General features: G+C 44.5%; 1 protein-coding gene across 1 annotated transcript in view; it reads right to left on the bottom strand.

Moving 5' to 3' along the window:
• FGF12 (fibroblast growth factor 12) overlaps positions 1–20,240 on the bottom strand; it is a 220,793-nt gene extending 200,553 nt beyond the window's left edge. Inside the window, exons 1-2 of the mRNA XM_039556821.1 lie at positions 20,150–20,240; positions 19,895–20,035 (exon numbers count right to left, since the gene is read on the bottom strand). Of these exons, the coding sequence (XP_039412755.1) occupies positions 19,895–19,907 (13 nt within the window). The 5' untranslated portion in view covers positions 19,908–20,035; positions 20,150–20,240. The remainder of the gene's footprint in view (positions 1–19,894; positions 20,036–20,149) is intronic.
• Between the last annotated feature and the right edge of the window lie 7,236 nt (positions 20,241–27,476).

Below are 27,476 nucleotides of genomic sequence, written 5' to 3' on the forward strand. Positions count from 1 at the left end.
GGAGAGCCTTACTACCCGCTAAAGGGGGTCCATGCTGCAGAATGAGGCATTTATTTATTACCAGAGAATAAACTGTCAATAGATCTGAGCTGCTGGTCTCGCAGGCAAGATGAAGCAGGTGCAGGCTGTTCTACAGGGCACGAATAAAAAGCTTGTGCATGAAAACCCTGTGAAGACAAAATCTGCAGGTGTGAATTTGCAAATCTGTCCCATTAAATTAGAAGGTTTTGGCTCAGCGTACTGCAAAAATACACACAGAAAGCCATAGACCTCTCCTTCTCCAGAGAAGGCATAATACACATTCCTTCATGCTGTCCCAAAAGTAAAATGGTTTACGATCAAAAGCCTGCGCTGCTTCAAACTGAAACACTGATCAGGCTGAGGATGCTGATACAATGTGGAAGTGACAACTGCAGAGCCCCAGCAAATTTCGGAGGCAGTGACTCTCCAGGGCAGGGAACATCACATTCTCAATCCCATTTATGGTGCTAGAATAGCAACACAGCTATGTTAATTCCCAGGCAAGGAAATTATTCTTTCAGAGCAGAATAAAATAGATTTCAGGGTTATTTTGGGAGTTCAGACCAGGGAATCAGTTGATCACCTTGCCCCATCCCCCCTGATATGTCTCTCTACAGCTACATGTTGACTGCCTGTCCTGACATCAGAGCAGCCCAGGCTTAGCAACACCTATGCCTGGTAATCAAACTCCACCAACACCTTGCAAACCTGTAAATCCTGTGCTGCCAAAGCAGCAGCCAGCCAAGACTGAAGCTCATGACCTCCTGCCAGGGCAGGAACCATGTGCTCCACCAGCAATGGGCACTGCCATGCACACTCCCAGCTTGTTTCATTCCCCTAAGCCACTGCTCCATTGCATAGCACAGGGGTACCAGAGCTAATGAATGCTGGAATAGAGACACTTATCCAGTAAGGAATCGGATCAAGATAAGCCAATTACTTTTCCACAGTGTTTGACCCTGATCTACAATTAATAAATCAATGAAAATATTATTTTCCCTTCTTCTGAAGAGAAACAAGCTGTCACCATCAATAATGATGTATCCTAGTCTCTAGGATTTTCCAGTAGAGCAAAAAAGGCTTGAAGAAAAGAAACTCAGAAGCATCCAAGAAGGAGGGCTTTTTTTTCCTATTTTAGGGCAGATTTGGCTGGTATTGACCACTCAAGAATAACTTCACTTTCTAAAGAGTCAACTGTGGGACACTAATTTGTTCGACAAATGAGACTCTGTGGGGTGCAAAAGCACAAACACACATACGATGCCAAGGCAGTGATTAGATCCCCACAAAAACTTCTCCAAAGTGCCTAGCTGGAAAATAGGCTTTCACAAATCCATATTCTGTAGGACAAACAATGATTTTGTAATTTCTTTGACCAGACCATACTGCATATTGCAGCAGACCTAAGCAATCTCCTCATAACCACACAAAAGAATTGCTGGAGCTCAGCACCTGCCCATCAGGATGTCTTAGGCAAACTGCTTGCTGAGGCAGACATTTGAGACTCTATTTAAAATATATTTGCCTTATCAAGGGTTATTCCTAAACAATTAGTGCCACTCTGCTCAAGGCTGTACATTATTCATTTAGCTCCTCTGAGGCACCCGAGAAGGATCCAAGATGTACAAGTCTTATGGGCAATTCAAACTCAGGGCAGGGATCTGATGCTGTTCTCTCCCCAGTAAAACTCTGCTGGCCAAAGGCACCCAAGAGTGGCTCGTGAGCTCCTCAAGCTGCACACATCAAATGCATGGAGGTTTTTAATTTGTCCAGTCTGCCATTTACTGCAATGACTTGTGTGCCATAAAGTCTCATCCGCTTGACCTTCTCCGCCTAAATCCCTGCAATAAAAACTGCAGTAATTCATGCTCCTTGCAACCAAACTTGATCCCTCTTCCCTGCATTCAAACCAAGTGCATTTTAACAGCACTGGGAATGCCTTGGGACACTCAGGTGCATCTGCTGTGGTTCATTTTCCTCTCTTAGGCAGAGATCAAGAAGGAAAGCCACACACACCCACAAAGCACTGCTGCTCTGCGAGGGGCTGCAGGCTCTCAACAAAAGGAAATGTCCCTTCTCCTACTGATTACAGCCCTCAACTCAGCTTGGCTTTGGTCTCTGACTTGCAGAGTCAAATATCCATCCCAAGGGCTCTGGCTAGAATTGGGAAGAAACTGTCCTGCACTGGACAGGTAAGGATACCAAATGTCTGTGTCTGCATCCCACTAGGCATCCCTGTTACTGCCTGGCAAGCAGGATGGCCTACAAATGAGTGAAGGTTTGGGTTGTCACACCTGTTTCTTGAAATGACCACACAGAGACTGAAAGGAAAGGAACTCTAGATCTATTATCAGTATAATCCTTCCATGTAATAAGCTAATAAGTATAGTTCCAAATAAATCAATAAACCCAAGTAACCAACAGAGGAAGGAATTTCTTGATGACAGAAACATCCATTAGTGTCTTGTTGGTTGAGCTTCAGAAAAGGCCTGGCAAATCTATAAATAGCTATACATAGTGTTTCCTATTCAAAAACAAGAACAAGAATGAAGTGCAAAGGCAAACTAATCTGTAAGGCTGGTGCCCAGTGACATGGAGTGCTGGCACGCTTTTCTGTCATTCACACAGGGCCAGAGATTAAGTCAGTCTCTACACGGTTAAACAGCTTTCCAAAAGTAGTGCTGGCACGGGGTAAGGCAGCAGTGGAAGCAGGACTCTGCTGTCCCACAGCATATATCACAGAGCTGACACTTTTGATAGCTTTTCTCTCACAGCTCTGTGAAGCAGCCAGGGTTTGTCCCACCAGGACTACAGATCTGAGAGGAGGCAAACCCTCCCAGCATGGCCCTACATGCAGCTCTCACACAGCCAAGACTGAAACAACTCCAGAACCCGGCCAGCATCCCACCCTCCACCTGCACACCCCAACCTTTGCTGTGGGTGCTCCCAGCAAGCAGTGGGGGCTGCCTCAAGCACAATACACCTCCAGGGCAGCTCAGTACAGACCACTGGGCTAGGAAAAGCCCAGAAAATAGGTGAGATTGCACCAGCTGTATGATTGGTTCTGTGGCAGCAGGAGCCTCCAGGAGCTCTGCACTGACTCAGGTAGCTCAGTTTGTAGCCCAGAATAAACTTGCTTTTCAGCTGTCCCCATGGAGCAGGGACCACTACCCACACTCAGACTGGAGCACAACCCTTTGGTTTTAAGTTACCATGACAAAGAAAGTAGCCAGGGTTTAAACTAATACTCCATGGTCATGCCAACCCTACAGTCCATGCAGGAATGTACTACAGTAACATTCTCATGTCGACCCTAAGCTTCTGGTTGGTTTCTAGGTGGAATTTAACAAAACCAGGATTTTTTGGACTTACATAAGAAGCAGCCTGTCACCCAGGTAAAACCCTTGAAGATAACTAGCCAGCAGCATAGATTTACACAAATTTAAGAAATCACTTCTCATGGCATACATTGCTTTTTGAAGAAAGCCCACGCTATAAAACAGCTCTTATCTTGAGCCTTTTCCTTCAAGTTTTGAGAAGCGTCTTACTATTTGTTTGCTGCTTTTCAATACTATCTGAGCAGAGATTAGACAGCAACTGATGTTGTGAACACTGTGCATAGATCTTTGAGAAATATCCATCTTCCATACAGAGCAATCAACCATGAGACACTGAACCACAGACTGAATAGCTTCAATTTAGAGTAAAAGCAAAAACTAAATCTGCCCAGATATATGTTATTTTCTATATTAAGTCTAGGCTTTCCAATAAATTACACTTCATAAAAACTGGAGGACCAGGAAAGCTGTATTATCTTTTCACAAAGTGTATTCTTATGTGTCGGCTACAGAAATAAACACTATGATTTGATATCTCCTTTTCCATAACAGGCAGCAGTATCACCTACACATAGATACTTCTGCACACTTCCATTTCTACTAATTTCTTGGGATCTAAGGTCCTACCTACTCAAAGGTACATCTTAATGAATGCATACTCACCTCTCAATCTCTGAGCAGTTCACACCCATCTCTGGGAAAAACATACATTTAAATCTGCATTATGTAACCATTCCCCCGTACTCCCTGATTTTTCAGCAGGTAACTTGTTTTTGAAGTTGCAAATCAAAGGCTGACTTTGAAGGATGGGCTACGCCTCTAAAAGCACAGCTTCCATGCTTGCCACCCCAAGCAAAGGCATTGCTCTGTCCTCAGAGCAGCCCTCTTCTGAGTCAGTGTTACTCCTGCAGGGAGCCTAAGGCTTGGAGGCAGTCAAAACCTTTTTGCAGGTACTGAACTCTAATTTATAAGGACCACAGTACTCCTATGGGAATGCTCAGGATGCTGGCAGGTGGAAGAAGAAAGTGAACACCCTGGAGACCTAGCTTTCTCTTAACTCCACAAAAATCTTCATTTAAGACTTAAAAACTGCATCCTTTAATCTCTATAAATACACCGAAATATTTACACGTGGGTCAATAGCAGAAAACATCACATTTCCTCAAAGCCCCTAAACCTGGGAATCATACATGCTAAAAGCAAGCATAACTACTGTGCTGACTTATTGCTGCTCCATTTCTTTATGCCAAAGGGGGGCAACTGTATCCCCACTCAGAGATCATCTGCTTATGAACCAGGTCACAGATGCTTCCTCAACAAGCCCCCAGACTTTCTCTACTACCACTGTTGAGAATTGCCTTTTGGATTCCTACCCCACCCCACCAATTATGCAAGAACAACTCTGCATTTTCCAACAATGAGACAGTCATCAGGGTGACTGCAGTGAAGTATCATACAGGGCCAAATAAAAATGTTCTGCCATCTTCAACTAACCCAAAAATAGTTGAAGAATATTTTTAATAAGTTCAGCTGCCTTTCCCTACTAACACACTGCTTCAAACTTGTGGTTCACACCCCCATTTCTCTTATTAAGGGAAAGTCCCTGGAGAACTCCATCTTTCACACTGCAATAAGGAGTCTCCCTATCGTTCATTGTAGATACGAATTTTCTGATATTCTATCTCAGAGTATCAAGGAAAAGGTGTTTTATTCCTAATTGTGCTAGAATGAGAGTTTTCCTTGCACTTTCAAGAGTGACCTTGAGCAAGTTGCTTTACTCTGTGCCTCATTTTCCTTTCTAGCACTGATAAAGCTTCCTTTTTGTAGCACTGATACTCATGCATGCAAAGAGCTATATAACAATTTAGTGTTGTATGTCACAAAGGTTGGCATTTCACCAGGCAGACTGATTTGAGAGGAGGAAAGAATGGAGTCCAGCTGCCAGACTCAGCTCCAGAAGCCACATGGCATTAGGAAAAATATTGAAATTGATGAGAATGAAGCTTTTGGGCTCTTTTGGCAAAACATGAAATGCCACATGAACACGTGTCACCTGAACATGCTTAAGATGCTGATCTAGGTTCAAACAGACGTATCAAAACAAAGCAATTCAATATTGATGAAGTGACTTCATGTCCCACAGATTTCCCATTCTGTCTGTTTTTTTAGTCTGGATAACTGCTAGTATTGAAACATTTGAACTTTTTAGGAAATAGGTATTTCAAAAGTTATTCAAGTCTATACCAGAGCCGAAAGGCTTTACCTTTGCCAGTATTTCTGATTGGCTCCTGGGACAGTAGTTGGGTACACAAGGTGAGCTGCAGTACCACCAGAAGGAGCTGGCATTGCTTGTTCCTGACTGTTGTAAAAACAGAACAATGTGGACCATTTTCAGAAAAGAATTTTAGGTTCTTTGTGTTCCACCCTGTATTGTTGAAATAGCTACATTATTCAGGCAATACCAGGTGTGGAGCATTACAGCACCTCTGCTTAAGCACCAGCAGCATAAGATGCATACGAATCCGAGATGCTGACTTGAGATGTGCCAGTTCTATTGCTGGCACAGATGGGTGTGCCAGGACAGGGGAGACTGCAAAAATCAAAGGCAACATGACAAGGCAAAGACAGGAAAAGCACCCACTGATACAGGTGCTTATTGATTTGGGCCCCTCATTCCTCAACGGCAAATGTACACTTTTATGTAACTAATTAGTGGTGTGCCCTCATCAGGGTTTGGCAATATGGACTCATGGATCTCTCTGAACAGTCCCAAATACATCCATCACTCACAGGAACAGCCAACTAGTACCTGAGAGACCTCAAACATTAAAGCAGCACAACTCTCCTTCCCCTTCCCTCCCGGAAAGGCAATTATAAATAGCCACCTGCTAGAAGCACGCACATCCACACAAAGCCCTGGGTATTTACCTCCAGCAAAGAGCCATAAGATAACAATTACCCAAAGAATAACGTTCTTTCACATCATTTCTCTATGTTGCCTTTTCTATTACTGCAAATATTTGTCTTTGAAGATCATTTTCTGCATGAAAAATTAGACTTACTGTGCATAGAACCTTTACAGGTTATTAAGCCAGACCAACTACAACTATTTTAAACTTAGAATACAGTTGCTATAATAACTTTATAAAACACGTACGGATTTTAAAATTAAAGGTGATTATATACACAATTCATAACATCTTCATAGCTCTATAAAAATTCTCTGATATTTAAAAGTATTAAATGTTTTATGTAGGAGAACCCTCTCTTATCCTGAAGGATTTCAGTCCCACCAGGAAGTGCCTATCAATTGATTCTTTTTAGTAGGGAAAATATTAGCAATATCTTTTACAAAGAGGTCTAGCGTATCCTGCAAAATGGTGCAAACAAATGAACAAGCCCTCCAGTCCTGGTTGATGGAAACATTACCCACGCAGGACAAAACGTGAAGAGGGCAGTGACGCACACAGGCGTTTGATCACATGCACTCGTACCTCCATTTACCATTCAAGGGAATCTTCATCCGCCGACCTCGCAGCAAACCAACTATAAAGCAATTATGGGATTGCAATCTTCTGCCATCCCAATGATTGCAAGACTGTACAGCAAGTATTGGAGCTGACAGCACAGGAGGAGAAAAAGATGTTATGAAATGCCAGGTGATTAGCAATTGTAACAGAAATTGGACAATTACATAGACAGCTACTTCCGTCTCTTCGTCTGTGTTTCTGTAAGGGAGCCCTTCTGTGAGAGCATAGATCAGCCTAGAGAACACAGCAAACTTACAGGAACGCTTCTCAGACCTCATGTTCTCCTAATGCCCCTGCATCGCTGTCTTTACCAGGGACAAGATTAGGGCTGAGGCACAGCAGGGACATTACCACCCATATAGGACCCACATCAACTGACTGCCTAAACATACAGGCCTGATAACAGCTACAAAAAAACCCCACAGAATACAAGGTGTTACCATGGTGATCACCTGGAAAGAAAAGAAAGCATAACGGAGGTTTCCTTGTGTCCTTGTCTATCCTGCCAAACAGGTCAGATGCACTTTCCTCCTTCTACAATCTTCAACCACCATTTAGGCTGCTGCAGCACTAATGCAATGCCTCCAGGCCCAACACTATGACCTTACCCACTGTTACTAAACACTGCTGCTCTGTTTGTTGCTGAAGTGGTGAAAAAATATTAGGAGTCATCATCCAAAAAATAACTAGTAAACTTCAACTTTGCTAATCATGACGGCAGCTAGCATGGGATGCATCTCTCCGGTTTAAACTCATCTGAGACATTTCAGAGAACAGTTGTGAGCTATGAACTTCAGAGAAAGGTACAGAGGGAAGCTAACATCACTCCACTAGGCTGGGGGTGAACTTGTGCTTTAGTAGTATAATGGCTCAAAACCTTTTGGATTAGCAGGAGAAAACAAAACATCACTGCCTTGGTTTCAGAGCTGCATTACCCACTAACCTTCATTCCACTGAGCAGCACAAAAGATTTAAAAGCAATCTCAACACCTGAACATTCAGAGGTAAAATTTAACCCAGGAGTCCTGCTACTCTGAACTGTCCTCTTCCTCATCACCAACAAGATGAATTTTCCAAAGTTCCCTAGCCAACAACACAACATCAACAGCTGGATCCAACCACTCCCAAATTGTAAATGCTACCCAGGCAAGGTCTCAGATCAGCACTGATCTGACACTAAAGCCACACTGGTTTCCTAATACTACTCCTACACAAGGTAATGAAGACCTCAACCCCAGAGCACACATGAACACATACTGTCCAGACAGCCTCCCACTTGTGTCCAGGGCCAAAGTCACACAGTCCCCACGCACAGTAACTCCACTAACCAGAGGGTTCTGTAGCCACTTTTTCTTGATAGAGTACAGACAATAAGGGGGTAAACCCCGGTGATTTACAAGCTGGTGTATTGAACTTGGCACAGCTGTGTGAAACTCTGGCTCTCCATCCCCACACTTTTTTGCCAGCATGGGTTGAGCTGAGAGCCAAGGGGTTTCTTTTCCAGAGGAGCAGGAGCTGATTTATTGCCTCATGTAGCTGTAATTAGCCCCTCCAGGAACAGAAATGACAGTCCAATATGTCTTTCAGCAAAAAAGAAGGATCCAATATCAGGCCCATCCAGGTTTGTCTTATATCAAGGAAGTCCACTGAGTTCACTGCCCATGCTGCGATATTTCTGGATTGCTCCATCATTATCTAGGGTCATAATTAGGGACAAGCTGATTGTATTTTCCCCTCAAGGAGGTACATGAGCTTTTCAATTTGTTACACTCAGGGCATTCAGCAGTCATTGGCTGATAGCCACCTTGGTCACTATTTCTGGGACCATGCACCACCACTATAAATACATGGAGTTCATAGCCATCAGTGCCAGCTGGGGCTATTGTGGGACATGAGGTAAAAGCCACATAATTCATAAACCAAGACAGCACAATGTGATTTGAATGGTGCTTTTTTGGTAAAGCTACAAGATAATCTATCTAGATGAGATCAAGTCCAGTTTCACATGGCCTTGCATGTCACTTGAGCCAATAATCACTGGCAGAGAAGGGGCAGAACACTTGCAGGTGGTATCTTCTGCACAGAAATATGTGATATAGCCAATTGTAACACCTGCTATTTAGTCATCAGTTCTGTTGAACTTTCCTGGGAAATCCTAGGGAGAAAGTAAGTTTTAAAGTTTTCAATAATTCATTACTGTTTGTTAACAGTATCAGTAACATAACAGTAATTAATAATTTTTTCACCTAAGGAAGTAATTTCAAAATGACTTCAAACTAACATGTTATTTAGAACTGAAATACAGTATTTTTGAAGAGAAGAATACACAGGCTTTCCTGACAATGTGTCTCTCCTTTCTGGCAAGCAGCACTGTGTCTCTTTTACAAAGGAAGTTAAAATGGAAACCTGGAAACAACCATTTTCCTCATCAACTTAAGCTCCAAACTTCAACAGATAGAAGATGTATAAGGTTGATTAGGGAAATAGTATAAGAGAAAAACAGTGATAAAGCTTTATGGTCCATATGTACCTCCACCTGGAAAGGCCTTAAAAGCATCCCGTGAAATCCACAGTCCCACAGAAATCTGTAAGAGTTGGCTATTGTGATACCTCCTTACAAAACCAGCACACAGTAAAACTGTTTAGCTTGCAAACATGAGCTTTTACTCTCAGTTGCACTGTTTATACTACCACAGGTGTTGACAAACTCTTGTGAATCCAAGGCAAGAGCCATCAGAAAGTGCAGCGTCCAGGAAGCCCTTGACTGGCCTGGATGGTGAGGAAAATACTGGGTCCAATCCAGTTCAGCACAGAAATTTCATAAAATTGGATTTTCCGCAAAATAGATCTGATTTTCAGGCACCTCCATTGCAAACAGGAGGGAGAAGAGGTAGATGCTTAACTTCAGTGCTCCTGACAGACAACAGCCCAGAGTGTCCTGCCTTAAGCTTTGCTAGAACACCAACTCCCCCTAAGGCTGCTGTCCCACACACGAAGGAGAGGGACTGTCCACAGGCAGGGAAATCGCCGAAGACAAAGTCCTCACACACGTGAGGAGGCAGGATGGAGAGCCAAGCACCAAGCACTCCTGCTGAGTACCATGGGCAGGCTCCAAGCCAAAGCCCAACTCACAGAACTGATGTACAGGTACTGGGGAGGGACTGAAGTGGGAGATATCCACCTACGTGGTCCTGATTTTCTCCAAGCCAATTGCCCACCACAGCTACTTTCTAGATCAGCTGGAGCTGCAGTCAGGACATGCTCTGTTTGGTTTGGATTACCAAATCACCATGCAGGCTTCTGGGTAACAAAGCTGACTTCAGGAACACAAGAGCAGCAAGGCAGCTGTGCAGCAGCCTTACCTTTGAGGTTACTGAGTATAAATTCATGCTCCACATGAGCATAAATGCATTTTCAGTGATGGTGATGCCAGCTTTAACAGTGCTGAGATTGAGACTGTTCTGGATTCACTGTTCCCAAGAACCTTTAAATAAAAAAGGAACTTCCTTTGTTTTCATGTATACAGCCATATATCTACAACGGGCCATCCATCCAAAAATTCCCACTGTTTGGCTGACTTGCACAGCACAGAGCACTGCTTGCACTAGAAGATCCCCCTGCATGCAAAGCTCAGCATCAGCCTCAATGCCCTGTTCTCAATTTCACAGACAGCAGAGCATGAGGCTAAATTCTGCACTTGGATCTGCTGTCATCAACCTTAGCATGGTGCCACAGAAGGGACAATTTAACCAAAACCAGTATTTTCTTACTATAAATAATTAAAATTTTAAACACTCTGTTCTTTGTCTCTGTATACTGCCCACGGCTGTATGCTTTAGTATGTCAGGCTTGTCCTCACTAGTTCTGGGAACCTTCTAATCAAAGGGGGTGGGAAATTCATCCTTAGTGCCTTTACTTTTCCTTTTTTAAAGAAGCAAACAAAAAACCCCACAAAGTCTTGCTGTTCCTGGATGTTAATATTTTTTGAGAGGGGAATGCACTAAAAGCACCATTTAGGTCTGAGAGCCCAGAATGAATGCTACTGAGAGATGAATCATGCAAATAAAACTGACAGGTAAATCTAGATATCTGGCACTATGTTTAGTAGCAATGGCAGAGACATGTCTCAGCACAGAGCAACTTGTTGTAATTCATAGTCAGTTTTAAGATGGGGTGGATATTCTGACTTTTGAAAATACTATATAGTAATTTTAATAGCAGTTGCTAACACAAATGCCTCAAGGCTATATAACTTGTAAAGTAAATCACCTTCAAAGTGGTAGGAAGAAAGTAAAAGTTAAATAAGCTACAAATGTTTGGGTTTTTAGCATCACCTTGAAACAATATAAAATTACTTCTTTAAACCTTTACTACTTCTTCAATAGTTAACAATTGAGGTCTAAAGGCATTTAATTAGGTCTTAAACCATATAATCAGTATTATTTCCTCTGTTTTCAGTTCAGTAAGACATTAGAGACCTGAACTTTGCCTACTGCCCAAATGAGGCATTTACCTACACCAGTTCAAATTGAGAACAGCTCCATGCACTTCATTTAAAATCTTGACTGGAAGAAGAGACTCAGGACAGTAATTTTTAAACTTCTCTGCTGATTCCCCCATCACTTCTCATATTGCAACAAAATGGTTATAATTTGCAGTATGATATTTCTCCACTGGGGCACACTAATAGGAATGAAAAGTTTAAAAATTAACAGATGACTTTGTCAATACAATTATTTGATAATGTATGGCACCGGTTAACAAGCAGTCTCAGAATACCAGGAGCACTGGTCAATACTAAAAGGGAATATGAATTCAAAGCCAGAAAATATCTCAAAAGCTCAGATTCAGCCTTCAAAAGATCAAATAAGCTGGAAATACTATAAAAAGCAGGTCTTGCTGAGGAAGCCTATTCTACTGTCAACCCAGTTATGCTGCAATGGCTTGTTAGTATCAAATTAGAAAATCCAAGTCTCCCTTCATGTATAATTAACTTTTTTTCCCCCCTCCATTTACTAGAAGGTGCTGGATTCTACATTTTTTTTCATTTTGTTGGCATTACTGCTGTTCCCCTGTCACTTACAGTGTGGTAGAGCCACTAGTATGTATAAGACTGAATTCAGGGCTATTCTAAAGGGGCATAGAAATGGACATTTCTGCATCACAGCAAGCACAGTGTGTGCAAGGATTCTCAAGCAGAGAATTAATTCATACTGTATGTCTTCTTGAAAAATTTCAGAAAACTAAGCTGACTCTCAATATCATCTATGATGAAATAATAATTCTGGATATGCAGAATATTTTGGTATTTGTTTATTATCTTTCTAAGGCCACTGCTGCAAAATATTCTTAACAAGTTTTATACTCACTGAAGTGCTCCCCCAAAATATATATTCAGGACTACACATCAATTAAGGATGAAGCACTGAAGGTTCTCCTTCAAAGCAGAACTTTATTCCACTCTGCTCAATTTCATACAGGTTTGATCTTTCAAACTGCACAGACACCTGTAATTCCACTCCACCTCAAACAAATCACAGTCAAACAAGCACCACAACATCTGGATCCTGCTCTTCAATGCCCCAAGTAAGGATAAACACTCAGAAATGAGAAGGGTGTAGAGACCAGTGTGCAAATGAGAGGGGGAAGTGGCGAGGTCCAGAATCCAGAACCAGAGAGTTCAAGCTCCTCAGTAGGGTCATGTCAGAGACCAACATCAACCGAAGATCCCTTCAGGTCTCTTGTCATACATTTGTGACTATCACAACACTTAAGCACACCCATTCTACCAATAACCTTGTCTGCCTGGACTTGGAGAGAAAAATAAACAATGATAGCACTTTATATTGGAGTAAGCATGGCATACAACTCCCAGCGACCAGATGGGCCTCAGTCTTCCTGAGGAGGCCTTCCTGCTTGTCAGCCTCTTTTGGAAATAGCGTTATATGCCAGGAAAGTGTTTTTGCATTAATAATACATTCTCAGTGACTGAGAAGGAAGGCAACTTTCCCTCATTACGCCAATAAGACATTCAGCACTTCTGGAGGATTTGTGAAGAAAATCCAAGTAGCTACATTCAGCAAATTAACCTTGCCTATTGAAGGCTGATGGCAGATAAAGCCAGCCTTAAGCCAGCCTCCAGTGGCAGGATGAAACATAGGAGGAAGAAGCACAGCTCAAGAAAAAAACAGTTTTCCAAATTAGAAATGCTGTTCCATGCTTCCCTGATTTCTTGCTTTGCACATGCTATTAAAAATAGCAAGCAGAAACGCCTTACTTCTCCAAGTGCACATCCTGATGCACACACAGCCTCCCTCGGCCACGCGGCACGCCGCAGGATTGCTCCGGCGCTCTACGGAGCGGCCATCATCGCCAGCCACAAGATCTCTACTGAAACATGACGACACCATAAATGGTTTAATTCAATCTGAGGAAAAAAAGCCGTAGCTTTCAAGGTGCATCCCGCATAAGTATCAAATCATAAAGTTCATCCAAACCTGAGACCTGGGAGAAGAAACTCAATGAATTAGCCCGATGATTTGTAGTCTTATTGACTATAAAGAACACTCTGAAAAAACAGGGATATAGGAGATAGCAAACATCCTTGTATCACTGACAGGAAAATAGTCAACTTTTTCTTCAATCATTTTAAGCATAACAGCATTATTAAAGTCTTTATACTTGGAGTGAAAGCATTAATTACTACACCCATCAGGAATATTTTTCATTGTCAAATTGCCTTTTACCATGCTAATAAACACCAAGATTTGCATGTAAAAATTAATAACATTACCTCATTTATAGGTCAAAACACACTGACTAAAATAGTTTCTGCAATTCTCCCTAAATAACTAGCTCTTGCATATCACGTTTTATGGCACATTAGAAATGAGTGCAATTCAGACAAGATTTGAATAGCTGAGTAGATAGAGAGGGAAAGATAAGAGCAGAGAAGAAAAATCTTGTGGTAAGCTAAGCCTTAAAAAAAAAGCTTAAAAAAATTATTATTTTTTTTAAATTTCTGGACCCCAAGTGACCTAGGGATGAAACAGCTGTATGCAGGTCATTACTCAAAGTATCCACAGATTATGCCTCCAGCCACTCTATGTATAAATGGTATGTCAGAACAACTGAATGCATTTAAAAAAAAAAAAAAAATCACTTTCAATTACTCTCGCATTTCATTCAGTCTAAATGCAACATCCACAGTTCCCATGTAACTTGTGGAAATGGGTTGAAGGATTTGGGTATTTTCATAAGAGCCAGATGACAAAGTCCTGCACCAATTTTTACGAGATTTAAGACTATTACGAGGGTCCTCTTCCCCCTTTGTTCAGTAACATGGTGGGTTTGTTGGTATGGAGGACTACGAGCACAGCCATTTACTTTTCCCCCCTCATTACCCACTTGAGCACATTCGAGGCCTGTTAGAGCACAGATACTTCCTGGGGTACCGTATCTACTTCCCTCTGCATGAGATAGGCTTGGGTCACCCTTCTCATTCAGAAGTTGAGGATGCCCACCCACAGTATTTCAGCAGCTACCAAACGATGGCTAATAAAGGTATTAGACTGCTACCTGCTCTTCTAGGTGGCAGCAAATAGCCAAGGTTGGCTCATTTTGCAAGTACCACACAGCAACCCAAGCTCTTATCCTCTTTGAGCCCTCCCAGGACAGTCATATTTGTGTTGAGTTTAATGTGATTTCTAAAGAGGAACAGACATTTCTCTCCCTTTCTGAAATGCGTTCAAAAAAAGCAGGAATGCTGAGTGCTAACTTAGTGCCTGACATTCCCCTCCTCTTTCAGTGGAGACTGAGTCTGAAGAACAGCACCAAAGTAATCTCTCACAGCACCCAACTCCAGCCTCAGGGATAAGGTGTTAAGGTCAGGCAATCAGTGTTCCCCCACTATAGCAAAAGCTGGTACCTACACTGAAATGCACAGCCTGGGGCATGGGGGAGATAGCAAAAAAAAAAGATCAGGCCACTTACTTACCTCCCCAAACACACTTCCCTGTGTCAAACTTCAAGCAGCCAGTTTGAGAACTGCAGATCTCAGTAAGTAACACGCCCTGCATCTCACCCAGCACATCACTGTGAAAGGCTGAGAACAGGGAACTGCCTCCTCTATGGAAAATGCTCTGCCCAAAGAAGCCTCTGACCACCTGACAGAGATGCAAGTATTCCCCAAAGAAAGAAAACAGTTTTGTAATAAAAGTAACTGTACCACTATTTTGATTGTGTTACAAACAAGCACGTAAGATGGCTTGTGTGACCCAGCCTTTCCCAAAGCAATCTGCACTACTCCAGCATATGTGTGTGACAGTATGTGCTGCAGACTCACCTCTAACAAACACAGGATGTGTCAGGAAGAGATATCATGGGTAAAGTTTGACGTGAGCATTTCTAACAGCTTCAGGACATGAACTATGTCTTGGATCTTTAAGATCTCTCCTTTGATTGTTGAAGAAAGCCACAAAGGTGGGAACAGTGCACAGCAACCACTAGAACTGCATGTTCTCACTTGCCACCCTCTCTCACCTTGTCCACAAAGTCTGTCTTCAATCCTAACATCCACCAGCTCTTGTTGGGTTTTGATCACAAGTTCTTCAAGGTGAAGATTCTGTCCTTTACAGGCATAGCATGCAGGCAGCTGCACAGAGGAAGCTGGCCCACAATGCTGGGGCTGGCCAAGGAGGCTTCAGAGCACTTCTGGTGGGACAAGATGGATTAAAACACACTGTCCACGCCCATATCCACAAGACAGCACAATGCAAAGAGCTCAGACCTGTTTGCCAGTCCCAGGAAGGGGAACTCTGTGCCCTAAGTAAATGGGATCTTACTGTTTAAGGCCTCCCACTTAAAGGTTTGAACATCCCACGTGTACGAACAGCAACATTGTGGCTTTTCTACAAAGCAAGAATCCTGCTCCCAGCATTGTGACTGGGAAGAGAACATGACTCAGGTAGCACTACTGTGGCAGCATCTGCTTAGGACAGTCACACTGCAGAGATGTCCTCTGCAGACATCTTCTCAAAGCCCTTCTGCTTTGGGACCCTGAGCAGAAGAGAGCTGTAAGGCCAGGTTCCCTGGCTTCTCCCACACAGCCTTCTGAACACAAGGATAAGGGTCCTGTGAGACCCACTGCATGGAGAATATCTCTCCAACAGTGCAGGACCATGGCTCAAGGGACTGACAAGAGCATCTCCACATCTCAGCTAACATGGTTTAGCTTTGCTGTCCCCATAGACCAGCTGACAAGAACAAGTCCTGCTGTATTTCCTAGCTAACAGCATGCAACCTATGCTGAAAGCAGCCTGCCCTGCACCCAGGCAATCAAGCTGCCCCAGAGCCACCAGGGCCTAGCACTGACATCCACGGACAGCAGAGAGTACCAAAAACTGGCTGGGCCCCTGAAGAAGGTTCAGGCAGGCAGCCTGCCCCTGCCCCCCCCCATACAACACTGACACATCAAGACCCCAATCCCCACATCAGGCAAGATAAAAGTAGTAATCTGTGTTTTCTGGCAGTAAGGGAAAAAGGGATTTCTGTGTTCTCAGGAGTACAGAAAAGGATACAGCACCTTCAGAGGAAGGGAGTCCTCCCTGCAGCAAGGCTAGCCTGCAGTCCCTCTCTACTCCATCCAGAAGCCCAGGGATCCATTCCACACTGTGCGGCTTGACTCTTGTTCGGCCGATTCCTTTTCCAGCCTCTGAGTCTGAACATCACTGCATGACGTTTCTTCCTCTGCTAAGCATCTTTCTAACTGTGACTGAAGAATCTGGCAAATGACCAAGTATTCTTTAACCTCCACATTAACTATTGTTAGCTTTGGCAAAGTCCAGCTCCTGGGATGTCTGGTGTGGTATCGCTTACTGCTGCAGCCTACAGGAACTGCTGTAGTGGCGAGATTCAGAGAAGAGGGATCAGGTAGCAGATGCAAAACAGAGCTCTCACCCACGGCACCCTCCATCCCCCCATTGCCTAATGAGCTTTGGGAACAGCCACAACTTTTAAGCTCCTTACTTCTGCAAAAGCTTTGGAGACAGTGAATGTGAAGAACAGAGTAAGTCAGAGAAGCTGTAAGTTAGATGAGGCCAAATGCTACTTTTAGATCACCAAGATGTGTTGGTAACACTGCAGCTCCATAGTGTTATTTATCTTTTAGGCATCATGAAGAGATAGAGATGTTTGGCTCTAGCCAGCTTTGTCTGCTGGAAGGCTGCACCACCTCCTCAATCCTCACCAGACCCTTCCTGGCTTGTAATTTTACTGCAAAAGTCCTAACAGTAAAGTCCTTAGTCCCACATCCCACTGCACAAAAACTAGGATATGTCCTTCTCCCCTCATTCTCATGAATAAGTCCAACCAGTGAAATCAGTTATGGCTGCTCTGAGCAGTGCCAGAGATGGTTCTTTAGCCCATTTTTACGGCAGACTGCAGGCTTTGCAAAGCATCAGCTCCAGCCATATTCAGACAACCAAGTTCTACTGATGGCAAATCATATGCAGAAATGTCCACAGCAGTCATCAGGGATAGCTGAATTCAGGGACCAGACGGCAGGTTTTCTTAAACAGACTTCATGTTGCTTAATATAGCACACACTCTTCCCCAGTATCTGCACAACACTGAGTTGGAGATGTTCTGAGATTTGCACTGAGGAAGACTGGAGGGGTGGGAGAAAGGCTGCAGGAGGAAGCATTTAAAAAGCAAGAGATGACTTTGGAGAAACATCGTCTTCAAGCAACAATCTCCTAACAGAGGACTCGCAATACAGAGGCCTGGTTAGTAATGAAAACAAAATGTAAACCAGTGCCTAGTAAGGCAATGCAGTTGCAAGTCCATCTAGGATTAGTGTCAAAAGCTGAGGATGTGAAGAGTTTAGTCTGGCTCATCCTTTCCATGGGGGGAGATGTCCTGCATTGTACCTCTCTATACACCTACACAAAACTGCTCCATGAGACCCGTGCACCACAGGCCTTCTCATGCTGCTCCAACGCCATTCAAGTTACAAAAATTACTTCAGTGCCAACACAACTGGATCCCTGCCGTGAGAAGACTTCCTTTGCCTTCTCGTTTCTTCACTGAGATGCCAAAGTTCCTTGTGTATTTCCTTTAACATCATCCTTGCTTTGGACCTGTCCCATTTTGGTGCCTTGATTTCTGCTGGTTTTGCTCTTGACAGCCCTTCTTTTTACATAGATAGGGGAAACCGGGAAGAGTATTTGTTCCCTACCTCTACCCCACGAAGGAAAATCTCTAGTAACAGCAAACTGCTCAGAATATTTTGCACAAAAACAAGTAGTGACTCTTGGGCTTGCCTATCCCTTCCACCAAAGCCAAGCACCTGGAAACACGGACTGCTGTGGAGCCCATCTTGCAATTAATAAACACCAGTACCAGCAGCCCCAAAATCTGCCTTATCAGATGCTCCCTGCCGATTCAGGCAGCGACTGCACCATAACAGTTGCTGTTTGCACAGGATAGGAGCTGGGTGACCCTCCTTCTGGAGGTGCTTTTGCCACCAGCTACCTGGACCCTTGCTGTTTTATTGCAGATGTTTCCTTCCTGCTCCCTGCACAACTCCTCCAGCTACACAAGCACCACCTGAAGTTCCACTGAGAGCCTTTTGCCTGCTCGTGTAGTGCATGACAAGGCATGCAGTGTGTTATACTAAAGTCACAGTCCATTTGTTTCGCATCAAGACAAGTACCGACAGGACATTCAAAAGGCAAAGATGGCCCATCTCAGGTTAACTGTGAAAACAGCATGGATAGTAAAAATAAATTATCTTTAAGGCTAACATAACTGCTGTGAGCTTTTTAATTTAAGTAAAGTCTTTGCAGATACGCTTTCTTAGGAGGTACTTACCTGTCCCCAAGCCCTGGTAGTTCTATCGATCACTGCCCACAAGAAACTGTACTTTATAGGACATACTGCCTCCTTATGATTGAAATAGCTTCCTTCCTTAATCAGCATATAATCAGATATTCCCACACAGGAGAACTATAGCCCTGATTGACAAGATAGTTATAAAAATAAACCTGAGGTTTAAATATAGCTTGCTCGTCTCCCTGGAAGGTATGTAGTATTGTGTTATACAAGTCTACCATAATTTTCCTTGAATTAATATAGTCCATATTGTCCCACTGCCTTGATCACTATCAATTAAACTGCTCCCAGATTTGTGTTATACAGGAGAGCTGGCAGCTACATTGGGTGGGAATGGCAACTCGCCTTTCCTCCGCATGGACTGACTTACCATCAGTATTTCATTGGCAATTAACACGTACAGGTTTTGAGTTCACGTACCAGTTGAATGTGTGATTTCCAATGAAACTGTAGAGGTGGATAGGTAAATAAGCGTGCAGGACCGCACAGCTACATATGGAAACAAAATGCATATGCTCAACCTGAAGAGATATATGTGGATGAGATATCTCTGTATGCAAACACAAACTAGCCAGGCAAGATTTAATTATCTCCTCTTTCTAGGGTGGACAGCTCAATAGCACAATACTCATTGCATTTCTCCCAATCTATCAGGATATTCTGATGTATTAAATATGCAATGTAACGAGGGCAGAGCTCTATAGCTCTGATCTCGTTTCAGAAAAAAAGAAAAATTAGATTTTTTTTTTTTTTTAAACCCATTCTAATCGTAAAATGCTTCTCATCTGTTAAAAACCTCCCCATTGCTGACTGGCTAAAAAAACATGGGACAGACCTCATATTTATTATGCAAATCCTCAGCATTAAGAAAACAAATCACCAACTAACATCTGTCTCGCCCTAAAGGAAAATAAATTAAAAAATCAGCCGCCCTTCCCCTCACTCCCTACGCAGCGGGCCGAGCACCCCGCGGGATCGGCAGGGACGCGCCTCCCGCCCGCTCCCCGCCGGTGCTGCAATGTCCCCAGCACAGCGGCAGCCTCGGCCGCCCGGCCCCGCACCAGCCCGGCCACTGCGGTCCTTTCGCCGCCGCCCCCCCCGCGCCCGACCCACCTTTCCCTTCCATCGTGGAGCCTTGCGAGCGCCGGCAAGTTGCGGGAAGACGCGCACACTCCTCAGCCGAGAGCCCGGCGGGTAGAGCCGGCCGCCGCTGCCTCGCTCCGCGGTAGGGACGGCGCTGTCACAGCCCCGGAGCTGCAAGCAAGCAAGCGGCGGGGGGGACGGCGTGAGCCGCCGGGCCCCCCGCAGCCCCCGCGGCGCGGGGAGCGGCGCGGAGCGGGGCGCGGCCGCGGGGGAAGCGCGCGTTACCTGGGCGCCGGCGGGAGCTGTCCCTGGCCGAGCGGTGCTGCGGGGGCGAGTGGCTCCGCGGCCCGCCGCGCTGCCTGGCACCGCCCGCATGCGCGCCCCGCCCGCGCCCCGCCCCCGCGCCCGCACCGCGGCACCGCCGGGCCCGGCTGCGGGATCCGCGCCGCGCAGCGAGCGCGGCACCCGGCGAGCGGCGGCGGCTCCGGCCGCGCCGCCCCGTCCCGCGCCCCGGCGGGCGGCAGCGCTCGGGTGCACGGCGCGGGCACGGGGGCCGGACAGCGCCGGCGGGAGCCCCCCGCCCCGGGCCGGGACCCCGCAGCCGTGCGCCGCACGGCCCCGCTGCTGCAGGAGCGCGGCCGGTGCCGCGGGGGCCCCGCAAACCCCCAGACCACGACTCCCCACACGCCGGGCGGGTCGGGGAGATCACTCCGCTCGTTCCCAGCCTCCCTGGATCCTGCGCGCCAGGCTGAGCCCGCACACCTGCAGACTCGGAGAGGATCTCTCAGGAGATGCCCAGTCTCAGGTTCAGGCCTTCCCTGGATGTGTTGCTTCAAGATTAATTATGCTGATTCATAAAACATCCACCTCATGGCTAGTTTATGCTTTTCCGCCTTCACATCCAGCCACTGGATTTCACTCCTGGATTTCACTCATCCTCTAACTCATTAATAAAATAAGCAGTCCTCTGTTAATAAGAAGTTGATAAAACATTCATACCAGGATCAAGTCACTTTTTTTGGAGAACAAAGAGTTTATCCCTGTAAGAAAGTTTCTCCACACTGGAATTACCTCAAATTTTTTTCAGATTTTTAACTTTGGTGCAATGGGGATGGTAAACCCAGTTCTGTGTTTATTTTTACAATTTGTGCTACTGAAAAGGCAGCTCAAGGTATCCATTGTGCTGGGAGCTGTACAAATAGAGGATAGATGGCTCCGGCACCACATAAGTTTCTAAACACAGGAACTTGTGTATTTAACAGTAACTCCTTTCTCACTGCTCTCCTTTATACAACATGATGTTCATATCATCCTTCTTACCTAGGGCTGGCAAAACACTCAGTGTAGTTACATGGTCTCTCATTCTGGACTACTGCAAACCATCCTGCAGACACTACCTATGGGCATCCTCATCCCAAAGCCAAACCCTGAATTTGGTTATGGAGGTGAACATTGCACACATTATTCCACCTTAGAACACAGCCCCAACAGTTCAGAGCAACATCTGCTCAAATCTCAGCTGCCATCCCCCACAAGGTAGCAGGGAACTTTAACTTTTAGAGATGGCCTATTAGTGCAAAAACAATCAACTAGAAACAGCCCAGGATGAAGACCCAGCATGTAAAATTCAAATTTTAACTGGCTCCTACCCATTTATTAGGTCCTACACTATTTTGAAGAATGACATTAGGGCTTTTTTAATTTCAGGACTGAATAGTCAGGTACAGCAGGCAAGCTGTGAGTCAAACTGTGCTTAGAGAACTGATGAAGCAGACTTAGAGACTGAAGAGGCAACAGACAAGACATTTACTTTGACCTTCTAGTCAAATTATCAATTCTTTCTTTGACTGATGTGGGATCCTGTTTCCCTTTTGCTATGTCTTTATCCACCATCAATGCCAGACTGACTAGACTACACTTCCAGGGGCAATCTATGGGCTTTTTCTGAAAAGCGATGAAACAATGACTCATTCAAGGTCTATTAGTCCTCACTAATGTTCCAAAACACAATCAGAATATACAAAAGAGTGCTCCACAACTCCTCAGAGTTTTTTTATAACTCTTGGACTCAAGTTATCAACTCCCACAGATTAAAATCAGGCAGAATCTCAGAGAACATTGAAGTTCCTGGCATCCAAGTTCAAGAACAACTTTCAACAGAAAGAAGAGAAGGCAAAGAAACACCCTAACTTTTAAGGTACAGCAAGGCTGTTTACCAAGAACACCATCTAAGGCATCATTTATAATAGCAGCCACTGCACCAAAGAACTAGGAGCCTCATTTCAAAGCTGTGCACTCCCTGGAAAGCTAACAGCCATCAATAACTCAGCTTCACAGAAAAAGCTGGGTAACAGTTCCAAACTGAAGGCAGCAGGCTGAGCCCCACTGCCATGAGAATACATGAAGACCAAGTTTCCCAAATACAGGAAGTGTATTTTTCCAGTGTTTTGACAGGATCAGCCATAATAGGCTCCCCACTGGCAAAGATAAATTGAGATTTGGGGTTTTTGTGGCAGTCCTGTCAATGGAGGGGGACATGAATTAGCTGTTCAGAGGTCTCACTCTTGGAGAGCAAGGCAAAATTACATTCCTGTTATTTTTTTGTTTTGCTTTTGAGATGTGAAGCATTTCTTCCTTTGAGGTAACAGAGGGTAGAAACATAGTTCAAGCAAAACATCTAAACCCACTAATCCACACATTCAATTTTCAATCACAGTTTATCAAAGCTTCCTGGGTCACATCTGGGATATCACAATTTCTCTTCCAAATCATGAAACCATCACAAGGCCCTAAGATTCATGTTCTTAAAAAGCCAGCTTGAAGAGAGAAGTCCCTCCCTTTGCTCCCTTCAAGGCTTCTCTCCTCAATGCAAAGAAGCAAATTCAAAGGAACAAATCCAGTGAATATTTTCCCTCCCTTGCCATTTACTGGTCATCTTTCAAATTACTTATCAGTAGAAAGAAATATAATATTGCCTGTGCTCTATTCTACATTAAAGTACATCCTGCATTAAAGTATCAAGTGAGCTGGACCAGCTCAAGTTAGATCACTCTTTCTCCTTTAGTCCCTCAGGAAAGTCTGAGCCTACTCTGGCTTTGCAAGTATCAAACATCAAATAACACCACACACACTAATGGCATCTCAGTAGTGCATCAAGTTCTTCCCCAAACCACAGCAAGAGAAAGCATTGCAGCACTCAGGAGGTGCAGATGTTCTGAGCCTACAATCCTTCCTGCTCACACACTTTAGCCGAGATGGAAGAAGAAACTTTGAAGCACCACTCTGCTGTATCAAGTCCACAGGGTCACTGGGGTTGCTTCCTTCACATGTTCAAGCTTTGGGAGTAAGCTGGAATCATGGTACAAATAAGAAGGTGGCTCAATCCAACCACAAACCACTCTCTGCAGACCCTCCTCTCCCAAGATGCCTCAGCATATCCTTGGCCCCTGTCATGGCAAGGAGATGGCTGTTTGCAAAAGGCAGAGTTATTCCCTCTTGATGTTAGTCTTGAGTGGTTTCTGCAGGGCTGCAAACACAGGGCTTCTTCATGGCCACCTGCATTTTTGTTTGATCAGCAGGGCTCTTGCTCAGCCTGTGCTGCTGAAGACCTGCCCAGCTCCACCAGACTGACTCACTCTGAACAGCAGAGAGCTACCCCCTTGTCCCAAGGGTGGCAGGACAGTGTGTAAGGTCCTACTGGTAGAGGCGAGGTTCTACTTGACCAAGAGCTCAGCCTGTACAGGTGAGAGGGAACAGCAAGGACTCAGCTTGGCTGCTCTTACAGGGTGCTCCAGAGAGAAATAGAAATGTTGCCTAGGCCTTCAGCCCTTGAGGAACCTGCTGCTTCCCACCTTGATGGTGGATGCTGGGCAGAGCCTACTACCTGCCCCTGTACCTTTCCATAAGCTGCTGCCGTAGAAACGGCCCCGAGCACAGACAGGATAAAGCCAAGTGGTCTTTTTGGCATTGCTACAGATCATAAGCCCACATGATGATCATACATGGCCTCCCAGCTGCTGCTGCTCCTGCCCATCTGCTACCCTGGCACAGAGCCTCCTTCTCTAAGAGGGAGCCTCCATTCAGGAGGGCAGAGACACCAGCCAGCCTGCAAGGTTGTGCACATAGCCACACACGCTGCCATGCCTACATGGGGCACTTTTGCATGAGGCTGGAAGTGCCAGGAGGGAGCAGATTGCCCATGGTGGGATATCATCTGCCCAGTGCCAGTTTTTGGTGATGACCATCCAAAATGGAAACAAACCGTGGCAAAGAAGTACAATCTCAAGGGCCAGGGGACCTACTGGCTTCTATGCCAAGCTCTGCAGAAACCAGCCACAAGCCAGCTTCACTTTCATTTCAAGAGAGAGTGCAAATTGAGATGATCATGTCTCAGCCTGTTCCCAAAGTGCCCAGAAGCCAACTTCAGCACCCAGATAAGAGTTCCCAGCCAGAAACAGAGCTGCTCTCACTGTAGGCGACAGAATAAACTTTGTCTCACACAAAGTTTAAAGACAATGTTTCTTATAGACAATTAACAACTCAATCAAAAAGGAGCTGAGTTCTGGCCAAGGGGGAGAATTAGCAACTAACCTTGATGTTCAGTGTGGGTCTAACCTCAAAGCCAGCTGCAATGGGGAGCAAGACTCAGCCAAGTGCTTATGAAAGTCCTTTTTTGAACTCTGAAGCATATACCCAAAACCACCAATGGGCATTGTTAGCTAGCTGCCATCATTAGCCAGCAGAACAGATTCCTTAAAGACAGAAAAAGAAAACAGCTCTGTACCACACCATGCTCAGAAGATGCTCACGTGCCATGAGCTGGGCTCAGATAAGCACAAGCCAGAGCAGCAGGTTCCAAGAAAGTAGGCCATGACACAGCAGCAGCAGGAAGGACCTCTAACACTACTGAGAAAGCGAAGAACACAGTGGGGGGAAAGAGGAGTAAACAGAGACCCGAATTTTTAAAAAATATAGATAGAGAAAAATACAAAAAAACATTCTAGAAGCTATAACCCATCACCCTGATGATGAACAAAACAGAAATGGTTACTACATCATCAGCTGATGTCACCTCCTTGCATCTCCCAAGTAGTTGCTAGAAGCAGAGTAAGTGCATTAGGAGCTGATGTGTGAAATAAAGATCAAAGTAATACAGAACCTTTGAGCTAGCACAGACTTAATTACATAAAATTATTGATTAAATGTTGTTGAGATTAATCAGAAAATATTATATTAATAAAGGAAAAAGCACTAATGTCCCAAAAGTACCAAAACAAGGGAGAAGTTTTGCAATTACTTGCTACTAAGTCAAAAATTACTATGGAAGATAACCATGGGTGGGGGAACCATCCTGTTATTGACACAGACAAAGTTCCTTCTGAGCACTTCTTCTGCTACTATTCTTCATAAGCATCCATATGCACCCATTTACACCAAGAGTCTTGATGTTGATTTTAACAGTAGTTAGATCTGACACAGCTCAACTCCCAATTTTAGTTTTCTGTGAGATACTGAGCACCCCGAGCTCACCAAAATCTATGGAAGGTGGAAGTCATTCTCAGTCCTTGCAGCAAAAGGCTTTGTGTTTTCAGGGCTAGCTCTCAGACCCTCTGAGACCCACCCCAGGCTTCTAGTTACTCAGTATAGTAAATAACTTTGTCACCTCCTCAACCAGACGGAGACAGGGAGGAAGCTGTCTGAAGTCAGGTTATTCTACCATTATAAAAGCTTGAGAATTTCATGTAAGTAGATAATATATGAAAATTAGCAGCTGAATGGAGCTCCTTAAGCTCTAGTCCCTTTTTGACTTGATTAGAAAAGGTAATTACATGCAGTTGGAATTTACGCAAGGTTAAAAAACTTTACAGGGCAGAGGCAGGAAAGAGCTTCCTGCTGACAGCTCAGCCCTCCTAAGAGCCAGGTGCTTGAATGCTTGCAGAGAATAGACTATTCACCTTAAAATCTTATTTGCCTGTATCTATTTCCTACAATTAAAAAAAAAATCTATTAGCTCATCACTAATCTACAGCCATCAGGGCTGAGTAGTATTCACATTCTTTATCTGCTATTTCAAGAAATCATGGAAAGCTGACCTCTACCAAGGCCCAGAAAGCAATTTCTTTGCCTTATCACCCCATAAGAGCCATTTCTAGAACCCTGATCTCTGCCCTCAGACACCACAGTCCTGAGATACCCCCTAATGTGGCTATTCAATGCCAACACCCACCCCAAAATCCTAAGCATGCGTCATACTACTCCAGTGACCCTGGGGTAGGGAACAATAGAGCCTTGAGCACAAAGACTCATCTCCTATCCAGCTCCAACATCTTTTTCCATTTGTCTGTTTATCCTGTTCATTTTAATGCTATGTTTTGCAGAATGTTAGAAAATAACAAATGCAATAAAACCTGCAGAGCCAAGACTATTATCATCAGTGTGTTCATAGTGGAGCTTTTCCATGCCTCAGGGACTTGATGTCTGTGATATTTCAGGATGAAACTCAGTTTGTTCAAATACAAGAGACAGATAAGCACTGCTTGATACCAGCACCACTGACAGCCTTTTGGCTGGACCAGTTCAGAGCTTAAACTCCTCTTGGCCTGTGTCATGAAAAATAGTGAGAAATGAAATTCAAATAAAAGTGAGATGTGCAATTGAAAACAAGGGGAAGAGGAGTGAAGAAGGGAAAATGGCAAAATCAGGGGACAATCCTAACTGAACTCACTCATTCTCACCTGAAAGAATAGCAAGAAGAGTTCTTAGGAGTGAAGCTCTTCACTGGGGAGTTCAGCTGCCTCACCTTTCTGCCCAACCAAATCTCATGCCTTTAACCTAAGCCTTGCAAAGCATGACTGCTTAGAAGGAGCTCAGCAAGTGAGTACAACTCTCCTCCTTTCTAAACGTTGCAGCAGCATTTTCAAAGTGACAGTTAAATATAAATGTAGAAAATAGCGGAGACTCAAGAAAGAATCAGGAGTTGCACTCAGTGTAGCCAGCAAGTTACTTCAGTCCCGTTCATTCTACAGCAGTTCCCCATCTCTGCTCTGTCCCAGACCTTTCAGCAAAGGATGAAGCAAGACTGAGATCATGGGCAGCATTTGTAACCTGCTGCCTGTTAGATGTTCAAATAGGCTGCAGCAAGTGTAACCCTGAGTTAGAAGAGCCACATGCTCCTGGGAAGAGTCTTCCTTTATTCAACCGAGCTTAACTCATGTTAAGTACAAGAGGCTGATTTTCCCATCAAGGAGAGATGTCCAAGCTGGGTTTGAGAGGCATTTGCAAGAACCAGGTCCTGAAAGCACTCAACACCTAGGTGAGATCAGAAAGGTTCCTGTTTCTCTGCCCATCTTCCACTCTTGCCTCTGAAAGTCCTGCTGTGGCCCAGAAGCCCTGAAATAGCAGAGCTTTTTAGCTGTTGGAATTACACACACATGCCATGCAGACCAGAGCTGGCCATAACAGCTTAGCCAACTAAGAGGCTGTCCAGGAGCACAGTCCTGCCCATCCCAGCCATGCCCAAAGCTGATCTCCTTTGGCTCCAGGAGGGTCAGATTGGAATCACTATTGTCCTTTCCCAAAAATCTCATTTTCTACTGCACATAAAATAAGCCTT

The sequence above is a fragment of the Corvus cornix genome, chromosome 9 (assembly GCF_000738735.6).
Source record: "Corvus cornix cornix isolate S_Up_H32 chromosome 9, ASM73873v5, whole genome shotgun sequence".
NCBI lineage: Eukaryota > Metazoa > Chordata > Aves > Passeriformes > Corvidae > Corvus > Corvus cornix.